At 40.5% G+C, this 23,838-nt stretch overlaps 1 protein-coding gene across 11 annotated transcripts in view; it reads left to right on the forward strand.

The window, feature by feature from the left end:
* The window catches only part of ANKRD44 (ankyrin repeat domain 44), a 145,586-nt gene that overhangs the window by 59,707 nt on the left and 62,041 nt on the right, over positions 1–23,838 (forward strand). For all 11 annotated transcript variants that reach the window (XM_063342502.1, XM_063342510.1, XM_063342503.1 and 8 more), the window contains exons 2-4: positions 4,996–5,079; positions 14,114–14,192; positions 21,750–21,820. In XM_063342502.1, the coding sequence (XP_063198572.1) occupies positions 4,996–5,079; positions 14,114–14,192; positions 21,750–21,820 (234 nt within the window). The remainder of the gene's footprint in view (positions 1–4,995; positions 5,080–14,113; positions 14,193–21,749; positions 21,821–23,838) is intronic.

Consider the following 23,838-nt stretch of genomic DNA (forward strand, 5'->3'; position numbering starts at 1 on the left):
GAATTAAATTAATTGAAAAACTTTTTTCCTGCTGTATTTGAAATACTGCGGTGTACAGGGTATTTATTGATCTGGTCAGCATGAATGTCCTAGGTCCGTACGCTTGCTCACTTAACAATGCTGTCGGTTTGCCATAGTGCTTCCAGAGGACCAGCATATCCTATTTACGGATTTGATTCTTTCCACTGGCCTTTCAGTAGCTTGGACAAGTATTCATATTCATTAGGAGTTGCTCAGTAAAAATCTGTAATTACTCTGAAACACCCCTTAGCAACCATCCAAGGACATTCTTCTCCAAATACCAGCTCTGTGAAAGCACTTTGCTGTCAGCAACCAGTATAAAGACTTTCCAATAACAGAAACGCAATCTTTGAAATAATAACAAATTAAGAGTAAACTTCTCCTTGTATTTACCCAGCAATTAATTCCTAAAACACATTAAAAGGCCAACCCCTGATGCAAGTGAGATAGGCTGCAATGCCTGTTAAAAAGTGATTAGTGTTGAACAATTCTGTACACGGAACTGTATAAATACAAGCACCAGAGAAATGCACTCTAAGAATTAAGAGAAATGCAGTTTATGACTGCTCACTTATACAGACTATACATTAAAACAGCATTTCAGATATTTCTGTGTTGTACGCTCGGGGGGAGAAAGTCCTAAATTAAAATTAGGACGAGGAATAGGCTTTGTGCTGTGACCAGTGGAGGGAAATAGATGTACGTGACGTGACATTGCAGACAACCCTGTAATCTTGATTAATGGGAGTACCTGCAGAAAAAAAGAGGTGTTTGGCAAAACACTGACAAAATCAATACCACTTTCAAATGATTATGTGTCTCGCTATGTTGTCTTGCCAGTTAAAGGGAAATGAGTACATGGACATATCCAAGTGTTTAGTCCAGCAACTTGATGTAATGCAATTAGAACAAGTAAAGGATCAATATAAAACTTCTTCTCACTCACAAGACGAAATGATAGTAAATCAGCATGGGAATTGATCATCCTTTCCCTATCTGCCTCCAGCTCCTGTCAAATGAAACTCTGGCTTAAATAAGTCCTTGTTAGTGAGTCAGGATATCTAAAATCAAGACGAAATATTTAATACATGTCACGGGTACTTGACGAAAATACTAACTGGTTTGCTAAGAGCTTCAGCACCCACTTTGGACGTGGTAATTAAAATGATAGTTGAGACAGGTCAGTTAAATACTTCATCTCATCTGCAGTTCAGAGACCTGCAGATGCCTCTTGGCAGTAGTGTTGGCTTTCCTCTGCGCTGTCACATCTGTGGAGGAGAATTTCCCAAGGCTGGATTTTTTCTGCCGGTGTGGTTTGTTGGTGCTGTCGAAGCCAGCTGAGCCACGGGACATTCTTCTGCATGAGTTTAAGCTCTCCGTTGCCGAAATAATCATTGTGTCTTCAATTCAATGAGCTAATTTCACACAGTGGAGTGAAGTCCAGCTTGCGATTGCCCCGTATGTGGTTAAGATAGGGATATGTTCCAACATTGGAAAATGTCTGCAGATAAAATTTTATTTTTACTGTAACGCTTGTTACAGCACAAAGTAAAGAACACTCTAGTAAAACTTGTTGATGAGTTTCATACTTCTAATAGCGACTCGGCAGAAAATGTAACATGGAAAGGTCTCTGTTAGCTGCTGGTGTATATTTTCAGGAAAAAAATGTGAACGCTCCCAGCTGAAGCTCGCTTTAAGAATTTGGAAGCTCCAGAGAGCTGAGCCGATAAAACAGTTGTTCATCATTCCAAAACCTGCACCCTTGCTTAATTCTAATAATAGTTATACGTAACCTGCTCTGTGCTTTCTTTTTTTTTCTTTCTTCATTCTGAGTGTTTAACAACTTCTGAATTTGAAGAATTTTAAAGGAAAACATTTCTGTTAATGAAATAACCCGTTAATCATTTTGTCATGGGTTTAGAAATTATTTCCAAAAATATACTGCATCCTTCTTTGATAATTAGGAAGTGTCATTATCTGCCCTTCAGGAATTTAAAAAAAAAAGAAAAGAAAAAGAAAAAAGAAATTCTTTAAAGTTGAAGTCATTCACGCATGAACATGATTATCCCTGGAGATCAAGAAGGTAATCTGTTCAGGTCACTGGACATCCATCATCAACACGTACGTAACTGCACAAGCTCCATTTCATCACTGTCAGCTGCTGAATGGAGCAATACTTTTCTCATTGTGCTGATGGATGTGAATGCACATTCTCAGCTCTGACCTCAAATTGCAGCAACAACGCTGCAACGCGCTTCTGATATTTTTCCTGAACGGGTCATTATACATGACTGTGCGTCTTACACAGAAACATGCCTTAATATGTAATAAAAACTCCTTAACAAAAAAAAATCCTTAACAATAATGCATTTCTCACTTCAAAACCAATACCTTTGAAATTAAGTAAAATCATGAGGTAGTAAATTAGAAAAATGGCCAATTGGAGAAAGCTGTGCAGCAGTGACTCGCGATGGTTATTAACCTGTACTGGTTTTATCTGTTCTTTCCAGTTCACAGGCTCTGAGTGTTTTCTGTTATCTCTGTCTCTTGCTGGTACGATTAGCAGTGATAGATTCTATTGTAATTAATTTACAAAAAGTAAGTTTAATGGGAAAAAGGGCTGAAGGACTAAGGCCTTTGCAAATGGGTATGCGGCAGCTATTTCCTGTCGGCAAAGGCTATTTGTATCAGCAGTGTGCGACTTAACAACCTGCTTCAGAGACGCAAGAAATACTGGGGTTTGATATAAGGAAGTGCATGTAGCTATGACTGTGGTATGGTGGACAAAAATTGAGATGAGGATCTTATATATGTTATGGGTCTAAAGAACAGTGTTATTCTCAATCTGCTTTCTGTGTTAAGCAGCTGATGCTAATTAAAAAGCTCAGGCATTTCCTGGAAAACCAGGTATCTGATTCAGATTTCTGGCAGAGGGAGGAAGGAAGGGTCAAACTGTCTTATTGTGGGGCTTTCCTCTTTTTTTAATGTAATTATGCACAGCACTTTACTCTCTCCCCATTAAAACAAAAATGTCACCTGTAAAAGTATTTGAACTTAAAAAAAAATAATCCAGTAGATTTGAAGTTTGTGGAACTTTTCTCTTGGTGATGGTGCCTCTTGAAGTCTCAGCTCGGGTGTCAGCAGAGCCTGGCTGATACTTCTCGTTGGGTGCTGGGTGTACCTGCAAGTGGGTTCCAGGACTACTCCAAGCTGCTGGGGATATTTGTTACTTGACTGCTGGGTTGTGTTGCCATTCACCTTGAAGTTGAGGAATGCTATGCTTTCCTGTTTATTTTGTTATTTGAATATTATGATAAATGTACATGCAATGGAAATATTTTGGTGTGAGCATTCTAATTTCATAAACATTCACTGGTTCTTCATAGCTGTTACTATTATGTTTGCGCTATGTCTAGGAAATAGTAATTTTTATTAGTGTGCTAGTGGGCATAAGATTAGAGAATAACTTTTAACGTTTTCTTTTGGTAGAGAAAAATGCAGAAATGAGACCGTCTCACTCTTAGCTAAATTCTGGTGAATTAGTCTTCAGCCATTCTGAGACGGGCTGGGAAGGAAGCACGCTAAATGGTTCAAGTGAAATGCATTTTTTTTTCTTTCTTTTTCAAACATGCACTACAATACATGAGACTGCAGACAGCTGTGATAAAAGATGCTGCTTTAGTCCTTTTTCCATCTGAGGAGTGGCAGGAATGAAATTCCAGTGTGAATCTTTTCTCAAGGACATAAGGGATTAATATGTCTTAAAATAGACACCATCAACTTAGAAATGTATTTTCCACATTTGAATATGATGAATTTTGCAGTGAAAAGATTGGGACAAAGTGGCATTTTCTCTGTTCTTCCAGCTTGTTTGTGAATTTTGAGATAACCTGTTTACAAGAGAGTTAAATTCTGCAGAGTCTCAAGAACTGTTGTGATTTTATGTGCTGAGGTAGTCATGCATGCTTCCATTTTGCAGCGTTATTTTAGATTCCGGTGATTGCGTAGCACCACAAACCCCTTTTTGCTCGTAGGACCGTGGGGGCAGCCTGGAGGTGGGCAGCGAGCTCAGGGGGCCACACGCTGCCTTCAGGAGGGGTGACGGTGGCAGTGGGGCCACTGCCTGCTTCAGCTCCACGCTTCAGGGGATAGGCGTCTTTGTGATTCGTCCCCTTCTTTTTCGAAGTCTCCACTAGCAAGGCTTTTGTTCTTTTAATTCAGTGGATTGTATTCTGCCAGCTTGGTTAATAACTCGGATATTTGCTGCTGGTGGTCCGGAGCAAACCTCGGCAGAAGGACCGAAATCGCCAGCTCTGGAGGTGCAATGGAGCATATGCAGCGCTCCCTCCCACCAACGGGCAGTGATGCCAGCCTTGCCAGAGGAATGAGCATGGCATATTGTTTCTCCCGTATGCCTGATTATTTATTTATGCATTCCGATTCATAATAGCATAATAACAGACTTGAAACAATAAGATAATTATTTTGCTTCTTGGGTGGTTAAAATTAACCGTGCTCGTTGCACATTTATTCAGTAAAAAGATACAAGATGTTTAGTAATTGCCCAGAAATTCATTATCTGCATAATGTTCTGTTTCTAAATGTGTATTGCATGACCATTAATCTGTGCCAACAGCAAGCATGCAGCAATATCTGATGTAATTAGTTTTTCCCTTACATGCCAAGGAGAACATCTGGGCTAATTGCGTGTTGTTGACAAAAGTTGCCATTCTAATGGGGGTCCCTGTTTGTGCAGACACACGCTCATTATACGTACAAACACACTAATGATTTCAGTTTATCCTCAAGCAAACTGATAGTTCTTACTGATGAGATACTCTTGGGGATTTGTTACTGGGGTCATACAATGTCTGCGAGCAGCGTTAGTAAACGTTAGCGGGAATAATATGCTCTCCTTTTAAACAGAAAACAAAACAAACCTCTAATGCTGCTGCTTCTGTTTTATTTTTCCAGCCACCGCTGGTCCAAGCGATTTTCAGTGGCGATCCAGAAGAGATACGGATGTTGATCTACAAAACTGAGGATGTCAACGCTTTGGTATGTGACTTGGCATGTTAGGTGCCTGTGATATGTAAGCACCATGCTTATGAGCTGTTGCAATGACAGTATTAATCACGTCCTTACTAATTAACACGTAACAGAATGGAAATTATTTGGAAGTTAGAGACTGGGACTTCAGTGGAATCCTAATTACTAGCCTGAAATATAATTATCTCCAGCAGGTGACTAAATTTTCTAAGTGTATGGTAATTATTCCAAGTGTGCAGGTCAGTCAGGGACATTGTTTTCTCTCTTAGTGAGAAAATGAATGAAAACAGCTGAAAGCTGCATATTTTTACTCTCTGTAGAGTTTCCTTTTATGAAGAGTCTGCAGATCAGGAGCTGTTATTTACCATTTGACTGTACTTGAAATAAAGCTTCACTATAGGTCTCAGCAGTGAGGGTAAGGAAGCAGTATCTTGGCCACGATTTGCCCACAAAGGAATTACTGTTCTGCAGATTGGCTTATTCTAGCCAGAATAATGGTAAGCAGCTGTAAACAAGTAGTAGTTAAGTGTTTTGGCAGTGAAAAAAAACCCCTCCGTTTAAACTTGGTCTTTTAGCAGAAGTTGGGGTTTTTTTGCCCCTCTTTGATTTTAACTTAAATCCGTGCTGTTAGAAATGAACCTTGCCAGTCCTGACTACAATCTGTGGCCTCTGGAAGTGGTGAGAATATAAAGCAGAAGCAGAATGGTGATTTCCAGGTGTTTCCTGGGCTTTTGAATCAGCCTTCCTTTTCTTCATGTTTTTCTCTGACATAAAGCCATCAGTTTATTCGTAGCTAACTCCAGCAGTTTGTCTGGTGTAGTCTTGGCACTGCAGCTTCTGCAGGGAGTGGGGTCCAACCATCTGGTTCAGACTGGAGAAAGGAACTGGAGAAGTGATCCTACAGATCTGCTTAACTGGGGCTCCACTCTGTTTGTGAAAGACTTGCTGCTGTTTTAAATGGGAAATCTGATCAAAGAAGACCTTGATGTTAGGCTTTCCCCGTGATTATCAGTATGTGGTTGTTTTCTTGAAATAAGTTCCTAAAAGTGTTTCCTTAAAGCGTCATCTCCCTTGAGCTTCTTCCTTATTTGTTTTCCCTGATGGTCTTAGTTTAAAAAAAAAAAAAAAACCAAAGAAAAAAAATCAAAACCAAACAAACAGAAAAAAACCCAACCTAGATGAACATGATAGTCCTAAAATTTCCTCTGTATTTCTTGTTGGTTTTTCAAAATAGCATTTCCTGTAGAAGATTGTTGTAGACTTCTCTAGTGTTTTTATATCCTTAGTCTGCAAGTGTGGTTGTGATGGTTGCTAGAGAGATGCTTTCAACTGTCAATTGTGATATTAAATGAAAAATTTGGATTTTATAGCTGAGTACCATAGTAATTAATAGAAAAAGCCATTGAACTTGACTGGTCTTGCCCAGTGTCCGGTCTAAGATGCTAAAAGTCCACCCGAGAATGCTTTGCCTGAACAGCTATTTCTTCAGGAGCAAAAATAATGCTGTTCTTTGGAGTAATTAGAGAAAATTCTGAAGATTGTGTTCTGGGTAGTGATTGCAAGCAAGTGTCAAATGCTTAAAATGTCACTAAAGAAAGATCAGAAGATAGCATCTTCCCCCTTGTGCTGTGAGCTGGCAGTTTGCGCTGCGTGGTTACGTTTCTTTTTTAAGGGTGCTTTTAATTACTTCATGTTAGTATTTCTCTCGTGCTTGGTTGCTCACGTGAGAGGAAACTCTGACACTGTTTGGCAGCAATTTGTCCTTTGTTGATCGTTTTAGTTAGCTGTGTTAATATTGGAATAGTTCAAATATAGGTAGGACAGGGAAACAAAATAAAAGTGTGGGGGTTTTTTCAGCAAACTTTGGGGATTTCTGAAGTTTTAAAAATTGTGTTTTGGAATCTGCAGCAAGAGAGGTATTTGGAAGGCAGAAGAAAAAAGCACATGGAGAAACTATACAAAATTAGGGATGTATATGCATACTTCCTAAGAGAACATAAATCTCAGAGGAAAGAGTTTAGAGCAAATCAGAAGTTTAGATGTTTAATTTTTTTTTTTGTCTGGTAAAATAATTAGTATCTTTCCAAGCTGGGAAGTGTTTGTTGATGGAAATGGCTACGTTCTGGATGCTGCTATAATTGTGACTTCTATTTTGCAGCAAAGTGAAAGCTGTAACTGTTTTGCTTAGAAGTGTGGTTTTTGTTCATTCTGCCACCGCAATGGTCACTTTGACCTCTGCAGTTCCTAACTATGCTTTGAGGGAACATGATGCCACTTTTGCATCCTGAGGGCATGGCCAGTGTTATACTTGGCTGGCGGTGAGCAATTCCCTACCACTGAGTACTGAATATGCACTATTTCCGTGGGAAATGTGGTCTGCCTGGGGGTAATGTTCAGCAGCCTGTTTTCCCAGGGCGTTTGGGATATTGGGTAGGACCATGCAGACCACCAGATTAGTTTTACGTAGACATCCTCTACACTTGCAACATGGTACACCGAGAAATATCGGGGTGATCTTGCAATGTGTGTGTAGGTGGGGGTTTTTTGGGGTGCTGTTTTCACTTTGAGAAGAGTGTGAGAGAATGACCCCCAGTATCTAGGGATTGTACTGGATCCAGCGGTAACATCTGGTTACCTGGGATTCATAATACATGCAGCTGTGCAGCACCCTACGTCTGCAGAGTCCAGTTCTTATGTGCGATGCCATGATTTTTCTACTAAACCAAAACCCTTCCTGTAAAATTTCCATTTTCATCTCAATCTCAGAGTTTAGTTTCCCTTTAAAATATTCAAAGTCAAACAAAAAATGCAAAAACCCTTCCAGTATTCTTCCCCACAACGGATGAGATGTTTGCAAGCCAGACCAGACATTTATTTCCCTCTGTTTTTACTCTTTATCCCCTAATCCTGCATTTTTTCTTGGGTAGAACCCTAAAACCCCAAATCTATGCAAAACTTTGTCCCCAGAATATCTTCTATTGAATTCATATTTCTGGGAAAGTAAATAATATAACCCCTCACCCCACCAGCAAGACTGTTGAAGGCAACATCTGCTTTCCCAAAACTTAGTTGCTTATGTTTCTGCCGTTGGGCCATGGTCGCTGATACGGTCTTCTGGGCTTGATCCAGGTAGCCTCTTTGCTTGATGCTTTGCCGGCTGGAAAAGCTGCTGCTTCTCACTGCTCATTGGTGTCAAGAGCTGCTTGCGCGAATGCTCCCCTACCCACTTCCGCCAAAACGAGCGAGGTTAGGGGAAGGTAGAGGTTTAGCTGAATTTGGTTTGTTTTCATTAAAGCTGCAGAGCCAGCAGGTCTAGGTGGGCCGCAGTGACTCCTGACGGGCCAGGCTGGCCGTGGGCTCGAGCCATGTCGGGGTGTATTGATGCTGGGCACCACCTGCCTGTTTCTAGCTGCAGAGGAAAGGGCAGTGGCACCAGCAGAGATTGCAAGGCCTTACATGCAAGGCCATGTGTTTAGAGGGTGGTTTATTAGGGGATAAGGAGGGCAAGAAGGAAGTCCTTATGGAGAGACATGCATATATTCTGTTGATTACTCCTTTTTCTCATTATCCTACTTGGTAAGGCAAAGATTTGCAGGACTGCCTTTGTTAGGAGGATCCAGGCTTTATCCAGGTCTTCACACGCACGCAGAAGTTATGTGTATTTCTGTAATATTGCTGAGCATGCTTTTTGAAGTGGTATGAGTGCTTGAGGATACAAGTACGCACACGTTTAGCATTGTGAGTCGGAAAGGTTTTGCATGCTTGGGATAGCTGATGTGAAAAACAGCTTGTCGTTCAGTTTGGAGTGACATGTTTCATTTGGGACTAAGAGACACCATAACATGGTATTTCAGTGACCTTGGGAACCAGACCCTCATCTCTGTTCTCGTGCAAGGAACGATGATTTTCTTTTTGGCAGTATGGAGTCTTGCAGAAGAATAAAGCTATCCTGAAAGTAAATGCGCCTCTTCTAAATGTAGTTCTGCTGTGCTGGAAAGTCGTCTCGAGGATTTAGTCAAGAACTTTGGAAGGCTTATGCTTTGACACAGTATGACGGTTTGGTGCTAGGTAGTAGCTATGTTTTCACTGGGTATTTAGCCTCTAGTAGTGCTGTTCGATGTGCTGTTAATTTTAGTGGGAAGTGATAGAGAATTTTCTTTTTTCTCCAGAAGGAAATTATGCATGATTCTCAGTTGTGTGAGGAAATAGAATATGAAATTGCATTGATTTTTGCGATGCAAGATAACCAGCATGACTTTTATTTAGAATAAATATTTTTTTCTTTTAGAAAATAAGTATACTGTTTTATATGTTATAAAGATGATGTTTGAACTGTGAAGAAGATTCTGCTGCAGTTTACTAAGAGTCTGAAATAGTCTGAGTTGCTTTGTACAGCATGCTAGTATACTAGTGAGTACTAGTGGGTATGTGTGTGTATATATATATCTATATATCTATCTATATCTGTGCTGGTGACTCATGTTATTATTGTCCTCAAAGTTGGAGACAGTTAAGGATGTATAGGCCATTAAAAGCTCATGGCAGGGTTTGGCTCTAGCTGCTTTTTCTTCAAAGGCAGCAATGTCAGCCTGAAATATCTGAATTTTCTAAATCTGCTTTTCCCATCAACTCACGAGTGATGTGTGCTCCTACGCCATCAACACTCCCTTCCCAAAGTCAATATTGCATTTATAAAAATGGAGGAGTTATTCAAATTTGTCTTTTGAGCCTTACATTGGAAACTTGCTGCTGTAAACATTAAAATATTTCCTTCATTAGGATAACATTTTATACAGTCTCAATCTAGTATTAGTAATTAATTTTAAAAGTTACCTTCTTCTATCGTGACAGCTACTGTCAGCCTCATGGAAGGGAAGTGTTACATGGGGGAGAGAAGGAAGATAATTTTTCTTGTCTCTGGAAGTAGTTGCCTCTTCCACCTCATGGGCACTTGGCAATTAAAGACAGTCCAGAAAAATCTTTGTTTCTGAGGCTAAACTGAAGACTGTGGGGATGAGAGGTGCTAGAACCAGGATCTGCATTTTCAGGCAGGTATTTCTGTGCTTGGTAATAGCAGAAGAAAGAGCACCAGAGCTTGACCTTCACCTCCCAGCTGGTGCTCACAGTTAAGCATTTCATTTGCTTTGTGAATTGTAGGCTTTAATAAAAGAATCTGTGAGAGGAAGGAAATCTTGAAGCAGCAGAGATTTTCTTCATACAGCATCAGCTTTTGGCTCTGATTGTTGTAAATAGCCCAAGAACTGGCTGATAATTTTGCTTTTAGCCTCTTCAGTAGTTCCTAACCAGTTTCCAATATTTAATTTTCCTGAAGTCAAGTTTTGTCTGAATGTTTGGGTTTTTTTAATGGCGCCAGCCACTTTGTGCTATTTAAATAAGGTGTACTCGGATGTAACAACAGTAATTGGAGTGAATGAGCAGGTTTGGTTTTGTTATTGTTTTGGTTAGGCTTGTATCAATGGAAGCTATAGCCATTCATGTGCCTCTAAGATAGTTTATTTTATTCTGCCAGCCAGGCAGATCTCTGGCTGCTTGAAGGTGGTAGGATTCCAAACACTTCTTACCAATGAAATTTCATTAACTTGATTTCTGTGGTGCATTAACTTCTTCTGTGCTGAACTATTCCTGTTGGCTGCTCAGGCAGTTTGGTGACAAAAGAAACCACAAAAATTTGTTTTCCTGTAACAGTTGCACTTGTATTTCAATAGTAAATAACTCTGTCCCAAACATCTTCTGATGTTAACAGCTGCAGTTGATGTAAAAGTTCAAATCCATTACCTCCTTTGAGATGCAGGCTGTGTTGAGGAGAAACACTTGGCCTTTTTCTTAATGTGCCTGATTATTTTATATATGCTGATATGATTCATCTGAGCCACTGTTTGACTAATCTTCATGTACTCTAAAGCTCTGATCCAATAAAGCACTTAAGGACTAGCCTAACTTTAAGCCTGTGAAGGGCCTTATCGGTGTCACTGTGATCACTTGAACAGTTTAAGCATGTGTTGAGTGTTTTTCTTGCTGAGGTCTTCTGTCCTCGATTGCCTGTTTGTTATATTCTTAATTTCCTTTATCTGTACTTTTTTTTTAAAAAAATGTACAGATAATGTTAACGTGCAGCAGCATCTTTTCTGTGAACCCTAATACAGTCACTGACACAGTCTTGGGGAGAGAGTGTTTATCTCAGCATGATTTTCTAGCCATTGTTTAGCTTATCTGCTGTCTCTTACTGACCTTTTGTTCCTCTGAGAATTGTACTTGAGGCAGGTCTGATTATTTGTCGTAATGCTATTTGTAATCCTGTTATCATTTCTTCCTCCCACCTCCTTTCCTTGCCTTGATAATGTATGTTTGGGTTTGGGGTACTGCCAGACCTTTCCCTGAAATGACAAATTTTCTTTTTATTCCTCTCTCTCTGTTGGTAGCCTTCAGTTTTTAGATCGTTATTAATGTACTTATTTGTACTGCTCCTACCACCATCATGCCACAAGGACATCTGTAGCTGAATAGACGTTAGTGGATGGGCCAGAGACAAAGCCAGTGAGCCGTTTAAGTCGTGTTGAAGCGGTACACAGCTCTGAGGAGGAGGCAAGGAGTGCGGTTGGATGCCCCGGTTCCCCTCTCTCGGTGTTGGGCTTGTGCAGAGCATAAACAGGAACTTGAAGATGTTCCTCCGTTGAGTTGCTCAACTGCTCGCTCAGCTACAGGCGTTGCGTGCGGACTTCTCCCCACCACACTCCCGAAAACCTTGCCTGGAGGGCTCTTTCGTGTGTTTTTGATTTTCTATATCACGCATCAGGTTTTATCATCAGCTAGTTCATGTGAGGGTGAACTCTGATTTGTGCCTGGTTGTGATAAATGGAGAAATTTTAGGGTTTTTTTTCCTCTTGAAGAAATTAAGCTTGAATTCAGTTGCACGACTAAACCATCTTTATCTGAGGACTTGATTCTCCCTTAATTTGATAGGATTTAGCATTGATTTTAAAAAGTGAAAGCTGAGAGTACTTACAGAGAGTTATTCCTGTTACAGAAGGATAAAAGTTCTACTTTTTTGTCTCATGTCCTTTCCTTCCTCAATTATCAAATTTCCATCAGGCTTACAGTTTAGCATAAAATATTGCTGATAATCGCCAAAGCACTGAATAGCCTTTGTTCCTTGATGTTGAAAATTGGTTGGTCTCGTGTCGTTAGCATTCAACTTCAAACTACTCTGTTCTGTTGCCGAACTTGGCTGTGCTACAAGAAGCTGCCGCAAAGTTTATCACTGACAGGTACAATAGCTATTACAAATACTACTTTGTGCTAAAAAGAAATTCATGCATTAAAATGAACAAGCTAAAAAAAGGAAATAAAACTGATTCTATTTTTGTACAAATGTTTGATCAGTCTTAGCGTATTTTTTGCCCCGGATAGCCTCAGGATAGGTAATATGAAGCAATACTTATAAAAGGTCTCGTATGCACTCATGTAGCCTGTAAAAGCTAGTCTGTGGTGGATTATGTTTTAGGAACTGAGCATATGAGAGAATCCAGCTTGTGATTTCGGCTCCTGAGCGAACACTGCTGGGCAGACACTGATTAATATTGTTTTAATTTGCCTACCGTGTGAGGAGGTGAAGTTCTGTAAGATATTTTTCCCTCTGACCTGTGACAAGCAGGGTGTCATGTAATCTGTTTTTTGAGTGTTTTATGTGCATGCCCAATATGTAAGATTTCGAGGACTACATACATCATGTATGTTTGAAAAAAACATACAAATATAAAAATTAAACGTAGCTTTTTCTGGTGACTAGTGGCTCTGTGCCTCTCAGTGCTGGAAAACAATCTTCAGCATTCACACGACAAATGGTTCTGCCGCACTGATTTGTCCACATTTATAGCATGCTTTGAAGATAGTCCAAAATAGCTTGCAGTTGATGACCTCTTGGGCATGTTAAAAGTGATATTTTACTTGACAGGCTCAGAGATTTGTCTCAGGGAGAGAGTGTAAATACTGGTAGGGTTTCTGTGTTGGTATCGTTTGCAGGAGGTGTTGAATCTGTTACCAGCTTACGGTATTTAATGCTGGTAGGTTGTAATTTGATAAGTTTGACTGATAAGTCTCTTAGAACTTCTTTTGTATTAGTGGTTAAGAAACTAAAATGAAATACGTTTGGGACTAGAAACAGGGGTCCAATAGCACGATTAATGGTATTAGCAGTTCTTGTAATTTCTGTTGCCCATATTATAACGTTTAGCAGTTTCTTTTAAAGGCCTGTGTTCTAGAATCATCTGAATCAAACAATAAAAGAAAGGGTTTTTTGTAAACATTGTATTTATACCCCTTGAAGTTAGAAAAGAAAATCTTGGAAATGTGACTCCCTAAGGTTGAAAATTACAGAAATCAAATAAAAGTAGATCTATTTCAGAAGTTGTGTATGTCATTATTAGCAATTCTTCTAAGTTTGAAGACACAGGCCTAAATGGTAATATTTTCTTTGTTTGTGTTTAAAGGTCAATCAAGGTGTACAAGCCCATTTTGGGCTGTCGTAGACAACCAGGCTAAATGGTGTGCAAGAACCTTTGTAGACCAAGAGGATTGCATCTTCTCCTTGTGTGTGATTGCACACCATTCCCCAGAGATACCCTCTGGAGGGTCTGGTGTTACGTTGTTGGTGCAAACTGAAGCACCTGAATTATGTCGCTGCAATACTTAAGAGTGGAAAAACGTTTCCGAAAGAGACCCAAGGATGATGTCTTTCCTCATTTTAGATTTGATTTGATCTACCGGTAAACAGGATAGCAGAGCAAAGATAATATCTCTGCAAGGTCTGGTAGAACCAAGGGATAAAAAGGTTGAGGATTATTGGGAGGAAGTGTGTTGTTCAAGAGCACGGATTTTGTTCTTTCACCGGTTGAGATTGCGTTTCTAACTGTAAACAGAAATACACATAGGAAAATAAACACTATATACAAATGCATTGCTCTTTAACACTAACGCTTGCTGTTATTGACTGTCTTTTATAACTGGACAATCTCTGGTTCTGTAGGACGCTGAGAAACGAACTCCTCTTCACGTTGCATCATTCCTGGGGGATGCAGACATCATTGAGCTTCTCATTTTGTCAGGTAAGGTAGTGTCCCTCGCTGTTTTTAACTAGTAAATTAGCTAATTTTAAAACTCCAAGGAATACCCAGTGAAGCATATATGAGTGAGCTCTGGGTAGTGCCTGTTTCTGAGTTTCATAGAGTTGGTTGCAGTTGTTTCAAGCTTAGAAAATATATCTAAATTTGGTGATACAATTATAAAACATGCACTGTGACTGAGTGGAATTAATAAACAAAGCAAAAACTTCTAAAGCATTCAAACGGACAATATTTGTAGATTTAGAAACTTGCTGAAGTACATATTTGAAATGTGGGCTCACATCCTGGAGTACAAGCCAAGAATTCCTGTTAAGCAAAAATTATTATGGAATAATAGCAAAAAAGTTATGAATGAGTTTGAATTAATTGTAAGTGGTATTTACATTAGAAACTTGATTCTAAGAGTCGGGAGGTTGATTTGGAGAACAGAAACTGTGCTGTAGGATGTATCTAATAAACAAATGTAAAGTCAAGAACTTGCAAATCAGAGTTAGAACAACTTGTATTTTTTGGAACTGATATAACTAACAAATATATTTCTGAAATGTATGATCTTTTTGTTGGTAGTCCCTAAAAAAAGAGAAATTTGTTAAAAAAAAGAAGTTTGTCTAAACATTATATGTTCGTAGGGTAGAGAGGTATGTGTGTATCTATCTATATATGTATGTGTGCACACACAATATACATTTTATATTTGTACACTATCTTAAGATACTTTAGTCAAACCCAAAGCATATTATTATTTGTAAATGCTTACGTTCTCCCTTAAAAAGCATAAATCTCTTCATATATTAGATCAAATGCTTTGTTGGGGCACTGCCAAAAAGCTCATTCTGTATGTTGTCATCAAATGTCTGAGAATGAGAAATCATGAACAAAAGCAAGAGTTCATATGTATATACAGGGAGCCTGATAGAGGTTTGGACATAGGTGCTCAAAATAGTTCTATTTGTTGCGCGTGGCTGTGACATAAAGACTGAAGTACAGCCTTAACATTGGACTAAGAACCATTTTAATCCCTTATGCTGACTCTGCTAATATAACTTTCCCTGGATTTTTTTTTCCCAGCTCAAAGTAGGAATATAATGCTAACCTACCTTTTCAGAAGCACTGTGAGAAAAAATAAAAAAATATTTCCAAACTGTTGTAGTGACAAAAAACATGATCAAAATATGTCAGAACAAAGCATGAAGCAGATGTCTCTCAAGAAGTACACATAATTCATGGCAAACTCCTAGATATGCTTGCAGATTTCAAAGGCAGTGTTTTTCCAAACTGGAGAACTCTAAGGGTAAAGCTTACAGTGGTTTAAGAATGTGAGATTGAAAGGAACCTTATGGTACAAACATCTAACACTTTACAAGCAATCTTGCTGTATGATTGGTTTCACAAATTATTAGATTGCCTCTTCAAATGAGTTGCATGCTTTTTTAAGAAAGTTATTTCAGAACTATTAATCCTGTGATTATGAGGCACCTTCTAATTTCCAACCTTAAATCCTAGAATAATTCAGGCTGGAAGGGATTTCTAGAGGTTACCTGATCCAGCCCCCTGCTTGGAGCACCAGCCAATTTCAGAGTTAGATCAGGCTGCTAATGGGCGCGTGCAGACCACACAGACGTACTTTTTTGGATTACCGGGCTAACCACACCTGGAGAAGGCAGAAAATGAGAATTCAGTTTGCTGTAGCTATGTGTTTCCTCTGTACATTTTTGTGAGCGTTTTGAGTTATCTCATTCCTTAATGAGGCTAACTAGTTGGACATACGTCATACCTCAGATCTTTCTGCTCTAACCCTGATGCCAGCAGAACAATTTAAATGAACATTCCTCCGCTGGCAGGTTATGCTTGGGTGGGTTTTCAGTATGCTTTTCTTCGCTGGGAGATAAGAGTTAATACGCTTCGTCTGTGCATGTGTTCTTGCTGTGTGTGTTGATTGTCACATACTGTTGTTCCATTGTGGCGTCAGAAGATTGCAGGAGCAATGCCTTTTTTTCAAGTTTTGCAAGTAACAACACAGGCAATATCCACATAAAGGGAAAGGTGAAACTGTTCTGCCCATTTCTGCCCTGAATCCTGACATCATCAAGAAATGTCTCGGTGAACATTCCTTGTTTTCTGTCATGTTCCTAATGAGGGAAGGAGACTTTCTTGTGTTCTTCTGGGATGCTTAGTCCCAGCACCTCGCTGCCAAATGGTCATCCACGGGCTATAGTGTTTGTCTGGGCAACAGATAAAATGCAGGTGATATATCTCAGGGTTTTTTTATATATCCAAATGAGTGTGAAAAGCTTATAGTGTGGGCTTTTAAAAATTGGATGTCATGTCAGTGGGACTGTGCTGGGGTTCAGTCTGCAGGAACTGTGTGGATCTTTCCCAAATAGCTCAGCATGAGTCAACGTTAATCTTCTGTTGCATGTTCTACCTGTTCACTGTCCTTTAATCTCTGAAGTATCATTACTCATGGTGAGCATCAGTACTTGCATCCAGGAGCAAGTCTGGAGTTTTATGAGGTTTGGAGAAGCAAATTTATAAGTTACTATAAACACCTCTTTGTTATTGTGATCTTTCCGTGAGCTAGGCTCCAAAGACAAGAGCAGCATCTTCCCTTTGCTTCACCTCTTCATTCAGTAAACTGTATTAGTAAAAGTGTTTCATAAAAGATTAATCCGATCATAAAATTCAGTTACATAAGCGGAAAACATCTGTTGTCTGACTTAAAATGAGAGGGTATTTTCACAGAGAGAAAGCACAAAAATATTTGCTGTTGGCATTAAACAATAATATTCTCAGAATGAGCAGAAATTAGGAGGAGTAGCAACCCATCGCATTTTGTACAGGGCTCAGGAGAGAAATTAAATGAGGTGTGCACATTCTGAGGTTCGTGGCCCGTGAACTGGTGGCAACACAAATGAACGTAGCGTCTAATGAATAAAACTTCTGCCCGGGTGGTTGGAGACAGACCAGAAATGGCTTTCTAGGTAGCCACTGAAATGGAGTCTGTTTGGAATTGATACAGGAGAGAGAGTGCCAGATCCCTCAATGGGTATGAATCATCCCGGCCCATTAGAAGTCAGAGCTAGGTACATTTACACCAGCTCAAAGGTCTGATCCATAATCATATGTTTCGAACTGGGGAAATGTGCTGTGTGGGTTTGTTTTTCTAGGCTACGTGAAAGCATGGAGTTTTGAGCACTTCTCCTTCACCTCCTTTCTGTCAAGAAGGAGAAGGACCAGGATAAACCATCTCACGTAAATGAATGTCTGTATGATGACAGAGTCATGGATGTGCAAGAAGAACTGCCTGGGCAAATACAGGCTCCATTTGCATTTGTGCTGGTGTCTCTCCCCTTCCTGGGCTTTGAGCTGGTGCCCAAGAGCATTATGTTTGAGTTCAGTCCTTCACCCCTTGTTCCCTACCCGGAAGCTTGCGATCTTGGCAATATTATCATCCCTTACTATTTCAGAAGGCTCTGAGCTTCTTGGCAAGAAGTTTATGCACTGGGGGTGCGCATGCAATATTGACATCCATCCTTCATAAAATGCACAATAGCAGAGGAAAGGAACAAAGCCCAGCATGCTTTGGAAGGGTTCCTGGTAAGCTCTGCCACACAGATTTGGAAGCAAGATTGTCACATGCACAGCAGGTTCTGGGCCATCCCTGTTGTGTAGGCAGCAGGGGAAGGCGCTGTGTAACCTAAACAAACACTCAAGGCTTCCTCTTTTATGGCAGGCTAAAGAATAGGCGGGTTGGAGAGGCAGCCTTCTCTCTGCCTTTCTCATGGCTTTGAGACTCCTGTCCTTGGGGATTAAGAGTATCCCCTTTGGGTGAAAGTTTGGAGGATGTCCCAGGGCTATGTCCTCTCACCTTAATGAGTGACCCAGGACCTGTGTGCTCTCACCTGATGGGATCCCCAGGCAAGTGACTTGGACTTGCCTCTGAGGAGATCCTGCCTAACCTCCTGTTTCTGCCACGTAGGTGTTCCCAGGCTCTTCAGTTCACGTGTTCACATCTAGCACTATTCGTGCTGATCTTTGCTTTGTACTGTGTGTCGCGGTGGGGCGGGACATGGGACATTCCCTATATTTTTGGGTGTCCGTTGCTGTGTCTCAGAGCAGGAATTGGAAAGGTGCACGTTAATGATGTCATTAATAGGTTAAAAAGTAGAGTTGGCCATCCCTAATTTCAGAGAGTTAGACTGAAGAATCTAGATTTATTGGAGACCTGTGGATTTGGCAGATGTGCTGGGTGGAAAATTGTACTTTGGTTAGGATAAAGAGATGTTAACTTTATTCCCAAAAGCCAGCATTGAGTTGTTTATTTCAGATCTCGAAGAACAGAGGCAATTTCAGATTTATTTCCTCTTTTGGCAGAAATATTTGAGAGTGAAAGATGGCAAAGATTACAAAAGAGCCATATTAAAGAAGAGTGGATTACAGAAAGTTTCCTCTCTGTTGATTTTATCCGTAATGTTATATGTTATGTTGTCTACTTCAGCCTCGCAGAGCAAATCCAACAGCCGAGTCTTTCCTTCAGGCCCATGGGTACGAGCCCTCTCGAAGGCAGAGTGCAGAGGATGGGGCTGAGAAAAGGCTTTTCTCTGGAGAGAGTTTTTTTTAAGTGGATATTTTGTGGTGTGGGTGCGTGCTGTGGCTACCTGAAAGGATTTTAAGGGAAATCTTTAAAGCAGCTTATCTTTCCAAGGAAGATTGTACTATGAAGGACATCATATACACCAATTTGAGTGTGTTATCAGCCCTCTTTGTCCCAAGAAATACACAGATTAATTCATGGAGTCTTGTAGGAAGTGCATTGAAACAGAGTTAAGGTACTTGGTCCAGAGTGAAGAGAGGGACTCTGAATTTCTGTGTGACTTTGAGGAAGTGTTGTGGGATGGACTTGAAAACTTAAGCTTCTGATTTTTGGACACAGTTCATTTTAGGTGCATTAGCATGTTGTAGAGCACTTAGTCTTTAGAGTTGGATTTCTGCGTTACTCAGTGCTTTCAAAGAGCTGTCCCAGGCTGTCACAGGATGGACGCTCAAATTCGTGAAATGTAGGGGACACCTTTGAAAACAGGAGCATTGCTCCCCGGGTGCCCTCCACTTGATCTGCTTTAAAATGGCAGATATTTTCTGTCCCTGAAGGAGTGCATCAGTGCTGGTGAAGTTTTTTCATTGTCATTAACCATTGCCGGCAAGGAACTGCTGGGAACCCGGAATCTGAATTTTGATGAAGGAAATGGGCAGTATGGAGGGAAACATTTTGAAATGTCGCTTCAGAAAATGTGCACCTCAGTAAATGGACAACAGCGGCTCCTGTAACAGGCAACAGCTGAATTGCACAGCGCTTTAAAAACAGAAATCACAAACACATTCGGCTGATGCGTTGAAATAGATATGTAAGAGCAATTTCACTTTGTCACATAAAGGAGCTCCAAAGCACAAAGAGGTAAAGGGATGTGGAAAGCAGCTGAGGAAGAAAAGGCTGATAGCATGCTGTGTGTTATTTTATTTATACTGGTATTGTTTTGCTTATATGATTTTCTTTAGCTGTTTTCTTGGCAACTATTCCAGTTTCTCAAAGGGTAAGTGGATCAGTGAAAGGCATGAATAGCTACTGATGGAGACACTTCCCGAGGTTTTCTAATCGTCTTCATATTCACCAATGCCACTGGAGTTGTTGAATACTGAGGAATGATGTTTGTCACACTCTGCTACTCCACACATTAGCCTTTCCGATTTGCAACCATCTGCTTGTAGGAGTTACTGAATGGGTGGAAATAAGCCAAAAGAAACCTTAGGTAAGAACATACGGCAAAAAGCCAAGGCAAATACAAAATAAATTTCTAAACCCTAAAAGAGGTATTTTGTGCCAATCATTAGGAAGTCATCTAGGTGTTTTGCATCCTCATGACCTCTATCAGGCCAAAACAGTATAACAACATAAGGTGCCTTGGAGTCCTGCCTGTCAGGTGGATGGGGTTGTTGCCCTCAGTGTCTCTAGAGCCTAGGGCAGTGTAGGCAAAGGGCAGGATACTAACCTACATCAACCGTAATGGCCTTCTCATGAAGACAAAAGAAGCTTAACAGCTTCCTTGCTTAGACAGGTTCATTAGAAAAACCCTTTGAAATTGTTGTCTTTTCTAAAGAGTTTTTCCAGAGGGCAGGTTGTACCAGCAGGTACTAGGTTCTGAGTTGAGTTCTTGAGTTCGGCGGATTACCTCTAATTGTTACAGCAGTTATGAAAGTGGCTTTCTTTCTCTTGCAGTCAAAAAATTATATCCCAACTTATGGAAATATGAAAAAACTTGTTTCTTCTCTGATTATCTAGCACAATTCCCAGTAATCACTGATTCAGAGGCAAGCACCTTAATATTCTTGAGAAATGGCTCTCGGAAAGTACTTCTGATTCAGAGAGTGTGATTTATTAATTGTGAGCTTTTGTATGCACTTAAGTTACGATGCAAAATGAAGCTTATGAATCCCTTTGTTCATGAAGTTTAGAGGCTCATCCAGGCTATGTGCATGACACTTGTGCTTCTCTCGAATTTTTCTGCATGTGCCAGTCTTCTCAGACCAGTACTGCTACCTCAGACCTGAGAGGTACAACATTTTCAGGTTAAGCTCTTTTTAAAATTAGTTTCTCTAGTACTTTTCACTAGATTTCCTTTTGAGGGTATCACATTGGTGAATAGCTTTAATATTTCTTTCAAACAAATCTGTTTTATCACACAAATGTACAGGATCCTGTTTGGTTTTTTATTTTGGTTTTTTTTTTTTTTTTTTTTGTCTGCAGTCAGCCAGCACCGCTGTAGTTGTTAAATATCCTTCTTTATCCTTTATTCTGGCAAGCCACCCCAAACCCATCCTCTTTGTCGGAGTGCACATCAGCGCTGAACCGCACAGGAGGCAAACGGATAGTCTCCTTCATCCCTCTTCTTCTGATGTTTGCTGAATAACACCCACAGAAGCTGAGGGAGTTAAGTGCCCAATTTCTTCCTCAACCTGAGCATTTCCCAGTCCTGTTTTCTTCATCCCAGCAAGATCTGTGAAGCAGGGAAGCATTTACATCTTTTAGCGGTCTGCCTGGTGGAGCTGGAAACAAGAGACGGTTGTTCGGGCTCGTTCCCTTCATGATGTCTGCAGACAGCAGCAGAGCTCTGAGCAAAGGCTTGCTTTTTCCCCCCAGCTGTATCAGTTGAACTAAAAAAAAATGCATCTACATAGACATACATGTACATACATACATACATACGTAATCCCCTACAACAAATCTTGCTTCTCTTGTGTCCTGTAAACAAAGCTATTCCTGATAATAGTCGGACCTGTCCAGTTCCTTTCTTTCTGAATCACACTTCAGCTCCTATCTATCCAGGGTCTGGAAATGCATTTCCAAGGTGAACAGGGTGCCCAGCGAGTCGTGGGAAGCGCTGAGGGTACCACATACGGCTCAGCTCTTGTTACTAGGAAACAGCTGGGCAAGGCTTTCGCTGCGGCACCCAAGGCATGGATGTAACCTCTGCTGTTTGTTTGCAGGCGCTCGTGTTAATGCCAAGGACAATATGTGGCTGACTCCTCTCCATCGAGCAGTTGCTTCAAGAAGTGAAGTGAGTAAGATTTGATTACTCTGCTTTTGCACGTAAACTACATGCTGAGGGGAAAATCAAACCATTGAGAACCGTAGGACATAGCACGGTGACACAAACAGGGAAAGCATTTTCTGTATGCAAGGCCTTCAGCATCGCAGCTGGAGGCCAGCTTTTACGTGTTAGTTATAGCTGCTTTTGAGCCATAATGTGGTTGATTTTTGCCCTGCAAAATGCCTTACGTTTCCATAGCAAGTCATATTGAGCAACCGTCAGCTGGAGTGGGTGACCAGGACTGAAGTGGGATAGAATCCACAGTGGTCTACAGTGGCCACATCATCTTCAAGTGGTGAAATAAAGAGGAATAAATGCATATGGATGTGTGCAGGCTGTGCGTGTGCCAGAAGGGAGTGGATGTGGATGTGATCCAACACGTATTACCACGTAGTTTGTTTTGGTTAATTGCATTTCAAGGCATCCATTAGGTTTTCTGTTAATACATTTAATTCATGCAAAAAGGAGGGTTAGCCCATATTTCTTCGACTTGACAACTGGAAATCTTCTGGCATCATGTTGTACTTCTTCCGTTGCTATCTTACAAAGGAGCAGCAGTAACTATCAGGAATGCAGCTGAGGCATGACTGTGTTTTCAACTGCACCATTATTCTTGGCTTTCCATTTTGGACCTCCCTGTATACTTTTATCCTCCTAATACGCAGTTAACAGTGAGCCCAACTGCAGACCGAATTGGCTGCTGGGGGTGAGGGGAGGGGTTGTAAAAGAGACAGAGGGTGGCTGTCTTCCAGAGACTGATGGACTTGAATCACCTCCGTAACAGTCCCAGCGCTTGCCAAGCCTGGAGGCAGGAATCCTGGGCTCGCTTCTGAACTCGGGCATTGTTTGGCTGCTGGCTGAGCTTCCCAGCTGCTGGCATCCGCTGAAACCCTCTGAAAGGAATATCTGATAGAATATGAATGCTGTAATGAGGCAAAATACAAAAAGCCATGTTGGAAAACAAAGGTCAGACTTGAACCTTAAAAACCAGCCACAATCTTTCTGATGCAGGAATTGCAGCGTGCTTGGTTTCCTTTTTTTTGGATGTGTCAGAGTACATGATATTTATTGTCCGTGACAGTCCTAACAGAAAATGTATGTCTTTCTGTGGGTTTGTGTCTCATCTTTAACTCTTCGTCAGCTGAAGGCCAATTGCACAATGAGAAACTGTCTTCCATTGTGCCGGCGGTTCTGGTGCCTCAAAGCAAGCACCCAGGTGCAGCAGTGCGGCAGCAGGGGAAGGCACCAGCCTCTGATGCCTTTTTGTGGTCTGCCATGTATTTAAAAAAAAAACACATAGGTTTTTTCTCCTGGTCTTTTTTCATTGTTTTTTTTTTTTATATGATAATAGCTACTATTGGTAATAATTTTGAAACAAGATTCAGCGTTTTGAGGCTCTTTCAGTGCTGCTTTTACTTCATTACACAAGCTAACAAATGTGCAGCTTCAGTATAACAGGATGAAACTGATAATGATAGTAGTAGATAGCAGTCGGTGAATTCATAGTTCACGTTAATAGTAGGAGATGAACTCATGGTCCAGAAGTTGACCAGTAGGACTTGGTGTGTTTTTTGAAGTTCCCGTGAGCACAGTTGCTTTTAGAATGATCACCTGCATGTTTAAAGTTTTATTATTCATCTTTTAATATGAAGCTTTCACAGGATTCAGAAGCTGTCTTCTTGCACCCTTTTATAGATTGATTAAAAGCATGAATGCGTTTTTACTTAAGTCTTAATGATTCTTCAAGTGGGCTTTAGAGATTTAAATGTTTATTTACAAACCAACAACCCTCAGATGTGTCTGTGCAGGACTGATAATGGATGTATCAGCTTTCAGCCTTACATGGTTTGAAAAAGCGAAGAGATGTCACTCTGATACCTTTGGATAGCTAGAGACACAGAATATAGAGGCTTACACCATAGCTGTGGACTTCATGCATGTGTAGAAATTATGTTAATAAAAAGCTCATGCTCTCAAAAGCAATA

Source organism: Chroicocephalus ridibundus, chromosome 7, assembly GCF_963924245.1.
Source record: "Chroicocephalus ridibundus chromosome 7, bChrRid1.1, whole genome shotgun sequence".
NCBI classification, from domain to species: Eukaryota; Metazoa; Chordata; class Aves; order Charadriiformes; family Laridae; genus Chroicocephalus; species Chroicocephalus ridibundus.